The sequence below is a fragment of the Pinus tabuliformis genome, chromosome 4_2 (genome assembly GCF_031772625.1).
Source record: "Pinus tabuliformis cultivar Carrire ecotype Pingquan chromosome 4_2, CPIR1, whole genome shotgun sequence".
Lineage (NCBI taxonomy): Eukaryota > Viridiplantae > Streptophyta > Pinopsida > Pinales > Pinaceae > Pinus > Pinus tabuliformis.
In genome coordinates this window covers 883,819,271-883,833,967 of record NC_142304.1, presented here as the reverse complement: position 1 = coordinate 883,833,967, position 14,697 = coordinate 883,819,271, and the positions used below count along the sequence as shown (strand labels likewise).

The 14,697-nt window shown below is 39.1% G+C and overlaps 1 protein-coding gene across 2 annotated transcripts in view; it reads right to left on the bottom strand.

Annotated features, from left to right (window-relative positions):
- Positions 1-9,338: 9,338 nt before the first annotated feature.
- Positions 9,339-14,697, bottom strand: part of LOC149172520 (uncharacterized) — a 399,406-nt gene continuing 394,047 nt past the window's right edge. For both annotated transcript variants that reach the window (XM_089427737.1, XM_089427736.1), the window contains 3 exons: positions 10,602-10,658; positions 10,275-10,422; positions 9,339-9,731 (listed from right to left, as the gene is read on the bottom strand). In XM_089427737.1, the coding sequence (XP_089283863.1) occupies positions 10,363-10,422; positions 10,602-10,658 (117 nt within the window). In that variant the 3' untranslated portion in view covers positions 9,339-9,731; positions 10,275-10,362. The remainder of the gene's footprint in view (positions 9,732-10,274; positions 10,423-10,601; positions 10,659-14,697) is intronic.

Below are 14,697 nucleotides of genomic sequence, written 5' to 3'. Positions count from 1 at the left end.
GTACTTCAACCTAGAAGTAACACTTTGACCTAGAAGCAACAACAAAACTTCCACCTAAATGCAACACTTCAATATTGTAGCAGTAGCCCAGTAAATGTTGATTAGTGGTTGCCATTGATGTCAACCCAAGGAGCACCAAGGGCTACTCTGATCTTGCAAGCGAATTTTGACTTGACAATTTACTCTATTTTGAGTCAAGGATCTTCTCGATGGATTTTACTCGTTGAGATGTTTCCGTTGATATATGTCACACCAAGTAATTCTTCACGGTTTGAGCGATATTCATGTTTGAAGTTAGTTGTTGGAAATACTGAGAGGGGGGGTGAATCCGTATTTCTTTTCAATTGTTACTTTTACCAGTTAGATCACTTATATTTAGAACACAAAATGAACAACAAGAATAAATGTTTTTACTAATATAATCTAATGAATCAAGTACAATGTATATAGGGCTCCAACCCTAGATGAAGACATCGATCTTCAAACTCCCAACCTCCAACCTTGTCAATTTTGAGGCACCAACCTCAAGGGCTCCAACCCTATATCTGGTACAGGCTCCGACCTAGTTTCTTGAGGACACCAATTCTCTAGGGCTCCAACCCTATCCTCCAAGGCACCAACCTTGTCTTTTCAAGGCTCCAACCTCTTGGGCTCCAACCCTTGCTTTACTTCATCAAGATGTGTTTAGTTGTACTTCACGGCTCCCAATGTCTTCTTCACCGAGCCCTATCAATCTTCAGCAATGCCTTCACTTAGTCTCCACGTCATGTCATCAATGACAACCTTGTTCTTCACATGAAGGTGTCACCATTGCTCTTCATGTTACCCAAACAAAACTTCTTCAAGGTCACCTCATGATATCTTCAATGCATCATGATCTCCAAGGGTGTCTCCAAGACTTCAATTAATGCTTGGTGATGCCTCAAGATGTCTTCAATCAGTTGTCCCAAGAAATGTCTTCAATAGTTTTCTCAAGTTTGCATCTATCAACAAGTCTTCCCAAAATCTACACACTGGATTTCAAGAGACCTCCAACAATACTATAGATGCTCCAAGATTATTAAGTCATTAATGCTCTTAAGAAGTTGTTTCAACAAGACTTCAAGGATCCTTCAATAAAATATTTTCAATAAACCTTCAAGATACTTCATTAGAGCTACTCCATGGACCTCATCAAACAATGCTGCAATTCTGTTACAATAGTTATAATAAGGTTTATTCAATACTTCACCAAGACTTCTCTCTACTGTAACTCTGCTCCAAAGGTGTCACAAACTATCTTAATAATCTTCCTTTAATGGATCATAAAACACTATCCTCAAAACTCCCAAAACATTGTCACTAGGTTGCTCCAAAGGATGCCTAATAGAGTGCTCACAAGAGATGCCAAATTCCCAACCAAGTGCCACAGGTTTGAATTATTAAGTGCCACAGCTCACAGGTCCAAGCTGGTAGGAGTCTACCCACAAGAAAAGCACAAGTCAGATCCAAAGTTTCCACAAGTCTAAGCACAACAAATGTCAGAAGTCCTACTACTTAAGCCACATGTCCTGAAGTCTTGAGCATAGGTTTGATGTTGTAAGTTCATGTTACTTGTCTTGCCATAGTTGATAGAATGGTCTTCGTTGTTGTACTTAGAACTTGGTACATCACAAGGGGTCCGTCATTAGTTTTTATTGCATATATCTTTAGGTCAATTTTGGATATAGTCATGCACAGAGTCCAGACCTATATCAAGAGTGGGAGCCTTTGTCTACTGCTGCAACAAGTCAACAACAAAAGTGACAAGCACACTTCAGGTACATGCTGTAATGTGTATTTGTATTTACTCATTATTATGCACTTACATGTGTTTTGAAAGTAGAGGTAAGTTGAAGGATATTTTGTTTTGTTTTGTTTTGGGATTGGTTTCGCCAGGAAAATTTTGCATGCAGGTAGAAGAAAACTCAAGGACAGCATCAAGCGAGCATTTAGGCGCTGAAGTATCAAATCAAGGAAGCATTGTAGCGGGACATCCTTTGAAGACACGATAGCCATCTGTATATTGTGAAGAAGTGTCGAGGCCACGAGTCATCATTGTAAAGTCGTAAAAGAGTCATTTGTAAAAGTGTCATCATTGGAAGAGTCATTATTGTAAAAGAGTCAATCTGCCTAGAGTCGAAAAGGCATTGTTGGGAGGTATAGGAGTCTCTGTTGCAATGATTTCATGGTAGGGTTGTAGGTCATAGTGTTCGGTCAAAATCATTGTAAATCATATTGTATCGTGGATCGTTGTCCCTGGTATGGGAATCCACACTCTTGTCTTATTTCAGTCATTACAGGGGGCAAGGAGGTGTTAGGCAGGTGCATGAAGTCGCCTACAGGTTGGTCTAGGGTGTTGGGGCGTCCTTCCAGTGGGCGCTGCATAAGAATGCTTTTCTATAATTCTAGGAAGTTGTTGCTTTCATTTCAGTGGGGGCTGAAGATTAAATAATTTATTAGAAAAGTGTTCGGTGGCTTTTGACCTAGAGGGGATTTTCCACCTAAAATTTTTGTGCCTACTATGTTCTTTTATGTATTGTTATTATTGCATAAACATTAATAATAATTGAAGATTAACTAATGCTCTAAAAAAAATTAAAAGTGCTAATTGCTAAGGAAAACTGATTCATCCCCCCTCTCAGTATTTCCAACAGTAAATTCACACATGTGAGAGAGAGATGACTCTGAAACTTATTAGAATAATGCTATCTAGTGTTTAATGCTCATTCTGATTAGCTATTGCTATTTCTATCTTTTTAGCAGTTTCTTAGATGAAATTGGATGTTTCCATTACTGTAAATTCCGAATAGAAACTTGATGTTTCTATTACTGTAAATATCTCTGTATCATTATTTGAGCTTCATTTTTCTCATCAATTAATCAGTCAATTTGGAAATCCATATGCGTGTTTCGCACTGTTTTATGGTATCAGAGCCAAGTTTTGCTCTCTGGAAGTCTGAAATCTGTATTTTTTTGGGCGCAGCATTATCTGACAGCGTTAACAGACTTTGGTGTTGGAATCGATCTAGTCTTTGCATGTCGTTTTCCCGAGGACGTTTTTTTTGCAGATTCTTTCCTATTGATCGAGCATTTTTTTTAAAGTCATCCTCACGCGATTTGCAACTCAATCGAACAGTTTTACTCGAGGCTTCTGGAGGATCAGTTTTTTTTATTGAGTAAAGGCGAGTATCTACTGTTGACAAGCGACATTGTAATCTGCGTTGAATCCCGCTGATATAGTTTGGCGGCTGTACGAGTGCCGAACTCGCGTGGCGTTTAAATTTGACTGAGTAGACACGCAAAGGCGGAAGTTTGGTCGATTTTCAGTGGTCCTCGTCTCGTCGAGCAAAGTCATTTGCAGTTTGCATCATTTGGTTCGCCTGGACTCTGAAGATTTCCCGACGTCATCAACCAACGACCTGTGTGGAGCCCGCTTTCTTCATTGACTGTTCATCGCTGAAGGATCTGCCAGTTTCCGGCTTGAGTTTTGGACGATTGTTCTGCCGACGCACGGGGAAAGATTTTTTTTTACGGAGGATAGATTCATTACGGCACATGCTCTCGTCATGTTGTAACTCTACAATTTTTTTTAAACACGCTCTCCTCCCAGCACACGCAACCTTCTGGTGAACCCGACGTGAAACGACGACGCATCCTTCTCAATGCTCAGTGTCCAGCAGTCAACTATCGTGGCAGCGTTCTCAAGAGATCCTGGTGGGCCACGTATTTTTGGGGGACAGTTCTGGTATGGTATATATAACTTGTTTTTTGCATAGCAAAGTCATTGTGGAGACCATGAATTGCTGGTAAATTGGCTGTATCAATTCATCAGTACATATATTTTCTTTTAATTCTTCAGAAAACACAGATTTTTTTTTCTCTGGTTCTGGGCATACAAATATTCTCCAAGTTTCATCCTGCCTAAGTCTCTCAGAGCGATTTCTGCATTAAAATTTTAGCAGATCTGCATTCGTGCCGGATTTCTTTGGTGTTTTGTGTCTTGGGAAACGTGCAGATGGCTACGCTAACCAATCTGATGCTGGAAGGTAGTCAACGCTTTAATGGCACCAACTATAACATCTGGAAACAAAGAATGTTGACCATTTTTGAATATAGGCGTCTTGACCAGCTTGTTTTGGCCAAAGAAATCCGTCCTGGTACTGCTGGTACCGATCAAGATAAGTTTGATGATCGAAATCGAGAGGCGGTTATGCTTCTCAAACTCTCTGTCACTGATGATCAGTTACCGCAGATTCCTTCAGGCAAAACCGCTGCTGAAATTTGGCAACATCTGAAGGAATTGCACGAGACATCCGACAAGAGCAGAGCATTCTTTCTCAAAAATCAGTTGTTCTCCATCATGATGGACGAACATATGTCTTTACAGGAACATCTTAACAGGATTAAAGACATTCGAGATCAACTCGAAGCCATTGGTCGGACCATGGAGGAAGAAGATATGGTAGTCATAACTCTGAAAAGTCTACCGAAATCTTATGAACACTTCATAGAAACACTCAATATTACTACCACAAATGTTGATCTGAAGTTTCCAGATTTATGCACCAAACTCCTACAGCAGGATCATTGGAAACAACAGTTTGGTAGTGGTGCTTCATCAGTGTCCTCGGAAAATGCTTTTGCTGCCAAATATCAATCCTCTTAGTCCTTTCAGCAGAAAGGTTCTTCTCAGCCTTTTGATCCTGCTAGGAAGAAGAGTGTGCAGTGTAATTACTGTCACAAGTTCGGGCACATGAAGAAAGATTGCCGACAAAGGATTGCTTCTGAACAGAAGAAACAGGGAGGGCCCCATCAGACAGCAAATGTTGCAGAACATTCCGAGCAGAGAAAATCTGCCTTTTATGCCTTTATGGCTAAAAGGTCATCAGATCATGTCCCGTCTTCTGCCTGGTACATTGACTCTGGTGCATCACACCATTTCTCTCACAAGCGTGACTGGTTTATTGACTTCTCACTTTTCAGTGATTCCGTGGTATTTGGCGGAGGTGAAAAGTACATAGTGGTTGGCAGAGGTACAGTTCAAATCCAGTCTAGTGGGCGCACACTCATCTTCCTGAATGTGTACTATGTTCCGATTCTCCAGAAGTGGCTCTAGCAGCTCGTGTTTCTCCCATCAGTGCTCTGTGGCATCAGCGATATGGGCATCTAAACATGCAGTATCTCTCTCAGCTCTCTCAGGAGGGACTTGTGTCAAGCTTACCTGATATTCAGACTTAGCAGTTGGGAGTATGTAGTGCCTGTCAAGCTGGCAAACAACATCGGTCTTCATTCAAGGATGGAGAATCTTGGCGCGCATCTAAGGTACTCCAGTTACTTCATGTTGATATTTGTGGTCCTATGAATACATCTTCTATCACTGCTTGCAAATATTTTTTGCTTATTGTAGATGATTTCAGTAGAAAGATGTGGGTGTATTTTCTAAAATATAAATCTGATGCATTTAGTACCTTTCAGAAGTTTAAAACTTTAGTTGAAAAAGAGTCTGGCTGTAATATCATGACTCTTAGGACAGATAACGGGGGGGGGGGATTTTTTTCTTCTGCTTTTTCCAAATTCTGTGATACTCATGGCATCAAACGTCAATTAACTACACCCTACACTCCTCAACAGAACAGTGTTGTCGAACGCCGCAACCGCACGGTTGTTGAAATGGCTTGTTCCATGTTACAACACAGGAGTGTTCCCAACAAATTCTGGGCTGAAGCAGTATTTACTGTTGTTTATCTTCTTAACCGATCATCCACTCAGGATGTTAAGGGGAAGACTCCCGAAGAGGTTTGGTCTAGACGTAAGCCTAAGATCAGTCACCTCAAAGTATTTGGCTCAGTTGCATATGTTTGGATTCCAGTTGCTAAGCGCTCTAAGTTAGATTCCAAAAGCCAGAAACTCATGATGACAGGGTACAATGATCATCACAAGGCCTATAGGCTGATAGATATAGCCACTGGTCGCCTTAGATTCAGTCGTGATGTAGTATTTGATGAAGACAGAGGATTCTTTCAGTCTTCTCCTTCTGAGCAGTGTTCTGAGGATCAACCTCACAGCTTTCTTCTTCCGGTAGGTCCACTTGATGGGAGGGATGATGCAGCATCATTGTTTGATAATACACTACCTGAGCTTCCTCCGGAAAGTAACCCTCTTGCTGCCCCTATTGTTCTTGAGCCTTCTCCACCTCCTCCTGATATTGGTTCCTCTACTCTTCGGCCTAAATGGTGGGCTAAAACCATTGGTGATCGTCGGGATGATGAGCTCCTTGAAGGTAGAACTTCTAGACATAAGAGCAAACAACAATCTACAGTAAATTTTGCTCTTATGGCTAACCTGCACAGTATTTTTGAGCCTCAAACCTATTCAGAGGCTAAGGGTACATCTGAGTGGGAACAGGCTATGGAAGCTGAATTCCAGAGTCTTCAGAAGAATCACACGTGGACCCTTTTTGATCTTCCTGCAGACAAAAAGCACATCAGCTGCAAATGGGTGTATAAAGTGAAATACAAAGCTGACAGAACCCTAGACAAGTATAAAGATCGTCTTGTGGCTCGAGGGTTCTCACAGAAGGAAGGCATCGACTATGAGGAGACTTTTTCTCCTACAACCAAGATGATTACCATACGGCTTGTCCTTGCCCTAGCAGCTCAGTTCAATTGGAAAGTTCATCAGATGGATGTAAAGAGTGCTTTCCTAAATGGTGACTTACAGGAAGAAGTCTACATGACACAGCCTCCAAGATTCAAGGTTGTCGGTCAAGAACAGAAAGTGTGTAGATTAGCTAAAGCACTCTATGGGTTGAAACAAGCTCCTCGGGCTTGGTACATGAAAATTGATCAGTATTTGACAGATCATGGCTTTCAGCGGAGCCCATCTGATACAAACCTATATATCAAGCATACTGGTGATGATATTTGTTTGTGGTTGTATATGTGGATGACCTTATCATTACTGGCAGCTCTGCACATTTGATCCATGGGATCAAACAAGACTTATGCAGCACCTTTGATATGACAGACTTGGGACTTCTTCATTACTATCTGGGGGTTGAAGTCTGGCAGACTGAGAACAACATCTTTCTCTCTCAGTCCAAGTATGCCAAAAATCTTGTGGACAGGTTCAGAATGTAGGATTGCAAGCCGGCCACGACTCCTATGGAACCAGGGCTCAAACTTTCAGCTCAGTCATCTTCCCCCCTTGTGGATGAAACTTTATTCAGGCAATTAGTGGGCAGCCTCATCTACCTTACTGCCACTAGACCTGACATCAGTTTTGTAGTGAGCTACATTTCCCGCTTCATGCCAGCTCCTAAGGCTGATCATTGGATAGCAGCAAAATGAGTGCTATGATATGTGCATGGCACTCCTGATTATGGACTCCTATACACTCGAAGTTCCGATCCTATACTCAGTGGTTACACAGATTCTGATTGGGCCGGTTCGGTTGATGACTGTAAATCTACAGCTGGATATGTGTTTAGTCTAGGATCCGGTGCTGTCACTTGGACTAGTAAGAAGCAGCAGGCAGTGGCTCTCTCCTCAATAGAAGCAGAGTATCGAGGAGCAGTTAAGGCATCCTGTGAGGCAGTTTGGCTTCGACGTATGCTTGTGGATATGCATGTTCCCCAGACAGGTCCTACTCGCTTGTTTTGTGATAATCAGGGAGTGCTCAAACTTGCCAAGAATCCAGTCTTTCATGAACAAACAAAGCATGTGGAAACCCATTGCCACTACATTCGCCAGCTTGTTGAAGACGGATCTGTTCAGTTGCGATATGTTTCCACAATGGAGCAGCCTGCAGACATCTTCACCAAGCCTCTTGGTCCTGATAAGTTTTTGAAATTCAGAGGGTCTCTTAGTATTGTAAATAGATTGAGCATTAAGGGAGGGTATTAGAATAATGCTATCTAGTGTTTAATGCTCATTCTGATTAGCTGTTGCTATTTCTATCTTTTTAGCAGTTTCTTAGATGAAACTGGATGTTTCCATTACTGTAAATTCCAAATAGAAACTTTATGTTTCTATTATTGTAAATATCTCTGTATCATTATTTGAGCTTCATTTTGCTCATCAATTAATCATTCAATTTGGAAATCCATATACGTGTTTTGCACTGTTTTAAAACTTCAATCTTGTCCTTTTCAACAATTCTCCTTCTTCTCTTGAAAATTCACACCTTTTCTGCTACCTCTTCTTGGATATCGAACTTGTGAGAGTGAGCCTTCCAAATGAATCGAACAACACTATTTATATAACCTCTTCTAGTGTTCAAATAACCCTTTTGTAGGTCGGCTTGATCAGGTGAGGGCCGACTTGGTGTGGAGGTGACAAATGACTTATTTTAGTCAATAATAATTCTTTTTAAATGATTCAAAAGCCCAAAAAGGGTCTCACAAAATAGACAATGACTCTAATGACATAAGACAAAACCTAGAAGTTCTCAATGGGGACTTTGACCTATAACATGATGACCCAAACATGAAACCCATGCTTTAATATGTCATAATAATGAAAATTACTTTTTCTTTCTTTTGATAAATACATTTAATTATGACTCAAATACAATTTTTGAAAACTGAATCTGGTTACATTCTTCAACACTCCCTCTTAACTAAGGAGGTATTCATACATACAGGTACATGGAAGATCTCAAAACACATGAACCATGAAGCGTTTAGGCACTCACGATACCACGGACTAGATCCTTGACCAGGGAAATCTATCTGAGTGGGACTAAGATGGACTAAATATTTCAACCTCTCTAGGTACCATCAGGCTTACTTACTAACCATCAACCTGGGGAACTAGGTGCGTAATGCAAGGTCAAAGCTCTATGAACAATGCCACCCTCCCTACATCGGGAGCTCGACATCAACACATAGGCCGACCAGATGTCCTCCCAGGCATACACAATTGTTAGAAATGAAATTTTATTATAAGTGGCTCAAACAAAACTAAAAGATATGGTTTTTTCGTAGGAGAAATTCATCCCTGAGCTTCCAAATTTTAACAGTGACTTTTCTTTCTTCTTTTGTTTGTGACATAAGATATACATATTGAAATGAGTACAATATCAATTATGAATATCGAAACTAGTTACATTGCCAACAGGGAAAAGCACCTGTGCTAGGTAATTTCCTCATAGAAAATAGCATGAAAAAATGTTTAATTGAGTGCAGGTTGGCATCATTTGCAATACAATAACATTACCAAAATAATAAAGTGCACGGAATATGTTTCCTCAAATTTGGTGAAACTTTCTAGAAAATACAAATTTCTTATTATAGATTTATTAAAAAAACAAACAAACAAACAAACAAACTTTGCCATTTTATTAATTTTGTAAAAATTGAAATCAATATTCATTTCAACTGATAAGTGTTTTCAAAATATATTTGAAAAAATAGCCAAATGGCAGCATTAGCCACTGATTTTACGTTGGCATAAAGTAATGCTTGTATAACAAGAAAGTAATTGGAGAACCAATGCATACTTAAACAATATACATGACAACTGAAAACAAACCATGGGGATATTCTTTGAATAACATATTCTTTAATGGTTCCTAGTAAAATGTTAGTACATAAATTGATTGGACTTGTGATTGGTTCTGTTGTGACAAACTGCAGAGCTCTTCAATAAATCTTTGTAGGGTTTGCTAATGTCCCCCGAAACTATTGCCTCAAGCTAGAGCTTCAACGCCTGAAAAATGGGTATAAATTTATCAGTTGGGCATTTCATACAGCATAATTAAGCTATGAATTGTGTATTTTATCCAGGAGTAAGAATTGATCTAAACTAATTTCCTTCTGCTAGAATGTGGTTTTTGATAGTTTACATCCCCTAATAAGGTCTCTCAGCTAAAAACTGCAGAGTTTTTGTATCAATTTACATAAGAGTTACTGAAAGGGGTGGTCCGAAGGTTCTTATAGAACATCTATGAATTCTAAGAAAAGGTTTGCAACTTTGCAAAGTAAAAGTGAAGGCAGCTATCTTGGCAGTCAAAATCAGCTTGCTTAGTTTTACATAATGCCTAAATAATTTTCAAGCATGTGTCCTTAATAGCAGCTGGAATTTGCAGAAAGTCAAACAGCAAAATAGTGAACAAGGTCTCTTTTATTGAATCTTTAGAATCAAGAAGGGAGTTCTCTAAATTGATGTTGCACATATATGAAAGCCTATTTGCATTAAAAATGTGTTTTGAAAGGAAGATGGTTCAGCATAAGATTCTGATCATGCACATACCCTTTTGAATTGTCCTTGACTCCTTGTTGCAGATGTATATTGCAAATTGGATTAGACAACCAGAGGTAATGGCATTCGAGTTGAGAGCTTATTGACCTGAATAACTATCAACAAGAGCTTTGCCTTTTGGTGGTGCGAGATATTTTGCCTGAGAAAGTTGTAAAATATTACAAAGCACTACTTTAATTTGATACAAGGGGACGAATACCATGAAATACAGTTGAAACCACATCACACAAAAGGAAGAATAACATTGAATGACTGTATAATACATATTCATTAAATCCTTTTTTAGATGAAAGGGGGAGGAAAGACAGGTAAGCTCACTTGAATAAACATGCGTTCTGCATCACCAACCTTACCATTTGCTTTCAACAATACTCCCTGCAAAACCATGCCACCAGTTGTCTAAGATATCATGCTTCCCCCTCTATACAATGCAAAAAGTCATCCATAAAAACGATATTTTTGCTCTAGAAAAGGAACCATTATAAATCAGCTCTAAAAGTGATGGAGAATCCAATTCTCAGGAACAGTTAGGTCCACCCATAATGTTGAAGTTAGAAGGTCATTGTGTGTGTGTGAGTGATGTGTTTTGAACTGTTGATCCTGTTTAGTTTTGGTTAGAAAATAATTTAAATCACTACAGACCTAGCCCAAGAAAATTTCAAATTTCCATTGAAATGGGACTGGTCATTTGAACCTTCATTCTGTATCTGATGTTCTGCAGTCAATCTAAAACTAAAGAGGCAACATTGAATAGTATCCAGATCACTCAGCTAACTTCATAATAAAATACTGAGTTTAACTATTGACCTAAGTTGCAAGAATACGGATATGGATAAGGAAAAGCTTTAGAAAAAAATGGATACAATGTCGATGGTATACAGCATATATGAATAGAAATGTAGATGAACCATAAAACATTAAAGAAATTGAAAATAGCATTCTTGAAGTTGAAAATATAACTGAAAGAAAAAAGAAAAGAAAAAAATCCAATCAATATTAAGGCATAATAAGTAAAAGCACATATAAATAGAAATATATATGCTAAAACCACAAAACATAAAAGAATTTAAAATAACACTCGAGAAGTTGGAAATATAGCTGAAAGGAAATAATTCCACTTAATATTAGGTAATAAGAATTAACATTTGTTTTCAAAAGCATCAAACATCTATTCATCCTGATGATGCACCAAATTAGATGGTTCGAAACACGTCAGCAATTTGAACATTTATCTGATAGATCCGGAAGACAAATCTCTTAATAACTCTACTCACAGAAGCCTCCATTCAGATATCATTTAAAGAATCCAGAAATAAATCCTAACATCATTTCTATCATCTAGGGTAAGATGCAGATCTTCATAATTTAAATCTAATCTATGCCTAAGTACTCATGACAATGAACCTTGATGCACTGCAATAATTTCAGGCTTCAGCCATATAAATGGGTTCATTTCACCAAAACCAAACACAATGTATTTAATATCGAACTTATTTACACACAAAATTATTACACAAGGATGGATTTAGGCCAAAAGAATGAACATAGGACGCGTTTGCACCAAATAAATACCTTTCCAAGTTGAAGAAATTTCCTTGTCCTCGAAGTGATCATGTTCTTCGAATACTCTTCAAACAATAGTGACATATTTTATAGGTGGCAAGGAGAAGTATAACATGGAAAGTTTCTCTATGAAGAGTAAAATATATGTATAGGACAGTCAGTTGTAGAATGCCTCTTCATATGCCTGTTAAGGTTTCCTATGGAGACGCTCTTTTGAAAAACACATATATACACACATGAATAGAATCTAAGTGTTTTTACTTGTTCCTTCCCAATTCTATTAACTTTTTTATTATTACACTACAAGATCCATCCAGCACATCAAATAAGATCCCTTTCATATTTGACCTATATCGATAACTATTGAGAAATCTAGGGCATCAATAGATAGGTGATTTCTCTACTTGTGATAATTGCTTGTGATAGTCTTTTTACTTCTTGATTATGATCCTCTCTTCTTGAGTTATTATTGTGTTCTTTTCATCAAAACAATTACCAATTCATGAACAATAAAGAGACAAGAGACACAGTGTATAGGCTGTCAACCAAGGTCAAAACCTCTCACTCTTTGAGAGGAAAACCCAAACAAATGCTTCTTATAGAACCTTCAATTGACGAATACCAAGACCATGACAAAAACCCTTGACATTAGAGCCCTTCCAAGACCAAGTCATAGGTCTCCTCTTCACCCTTAGATCAACGCTGCTCTTCCTCTTCCTCTTCTCGGCTTCCTTCAGAATTTCAGCCTCTTCTTGTAGGTCTGCAATACCTTTTTCTTCACAACAGAAACCCTAGTTCAGTTTTGCCTCTTGAATAGTCTCCTCCTTGAGGGAAACTCTTTTCTCTCTTACTCGGCTTCCTTCGCCAACTTCGGACCTGTAATACTCGCATGTGAGAGGGTAAACTAGCCCAAAAATAGTCCACAACGATGACACTCTCCTTCGCTATCCTTTCTTCTTTCTTCACTAGCTTTAAGGCTCTTTCTAAGATCATTTGCGCACTTGATATTAGAGACTTGCTTCATCGAATTGATGTCCTCCAAATGAGGCCGAGCACTGCTATATATAGTCGTTTTGTTAAAATTGGCAACTAGGGCCAAACTCCATGTGGATCACCTTATTTATGGCTTCTGATATTTTTCCTAGATTCCTCTCATCAAGAGGTGCAGGATTGATCTAAAGAGCATCCGATTCCGATAAGTATTTATGGAGATATGAATTTATTTTGATTATGGATAAATTGTCAAGGTCGGCCAGCAAACTTATGTAGGCTCAGAAGCCCAACAGTCATGTCTATTCAACCTCAACATTTGCATACAAATACAAGGAGCATTCTCCTCATTTGGACAATTCAATTCACTCATCTTCTCTCTCTCTCCTACACATAAAAGGAGCCTCTCTCTCTCACACACGTGTGGCTGAAAGAAAGGCGTCCTAGGGCAAAGAAGACGCAAAAAGGATGCTGGGGCAGCGGGTCATCTCTTTGACCAGCGTTGACCTTCCAAAAGTGCGGATTGGGTGTGGTTGCCTCTCCTAGGCAGGCCGCAATTTTTGGCATGAAAATCGAGGTGATCTGACCTCTGATTTGACCAGTATTGACTGCCCTAGTTTAGGGCTGCAATCTACTTCAAAAATCTGCAAAATGACTGAACTTTTGGGGCTGTTCAAGGGCTATTTCTTCAGGCTGTTCGTGGACAAGTTGACCGGAAATTGACCAAGTATTTTTGCGGTCACAGCTAGTTTGACTTTGCTGATCTAGGGTTTGCTGCTGCTGATATAAAATCACAAAATTCAGATTGTGTACTATTTCTCTCTGCTAAACTATTGAAGATAAAAGAAGATTTGATCAAAGGGTTTCTCCACATTGGGGTTTGTCCCTGGCTAGCCATCTTGTTTCTCTTGTCTTGGCTTGTTTTCTGTTGATCATTTAATGTTCTATCTGCACTTTACTTAATGTATGTGTGATTGCTAATCTGTGTCTAATAAGAAGAAAAATAAGTAAACTGCTCTAAGCATAAGAACATACAATAATTTAACATGGTATCCCAGCTGAGGTGAAGACAAAGCCCAAGCAAGAGCAATCACCGAAGAGAAGGTTGGCAAGGCTATCTTAAAGAAATCATGGGGTCCTCAACACACTTCCCTACTGAAGACAAACTCTATGAGAAGTCTAACTATCACGGATGGAAGATGTCTCTCGATCAAACATTAGAAGAACAGGAAGTGTCGGACCGTGTGAGAGGCGAAATTGTTGAGCCTCCATCAAATGCATCCACTATTGCTAGGAACAAATGGACCAAGGGAGAAGTCAAAGCAAGGAAGATCATCCGGGACTCTATCAACAAGCGCTTGGTGGCCTATGTTTCAGAGCTGAACACCTCAAAGGAAATCTACAGTAGACTAGTGAGTTTATTTATAGTCAATGATGCAAATCAAGTCTTGTTTCTTAGAAATAAGCTGAAGGAAATTAAGAAGAGAAAAGATGAGAGTATGCAAGCATATTTCTTAAGGATCACCGAGATCAAGAACGATCTCCTATCTATTGGGGAAGTAATTCCTAACAGGGAAATGACACTCACAACACTTGGAGGACTGCCATCTGAATGGTATATATTTAGGACTACTCTTCTCAACAATAACGTAATTCCTGGATTTGAGGAATTAATGGCCAGATGCATTCAAGAAGAAATGAGGATGGAAGAGCAAGAAATGCCCATACTTAAAGGTCATCCCTCTGCCTTTTCTTCTCATACTAAAAGAAGAAACAATTCCGGGGCTAAATTCAAAGGAAAAACTGGACCTAAAGGTGGAAGAAAAGGATGATGTTACAATTGCAATAAAACGGGTCACTA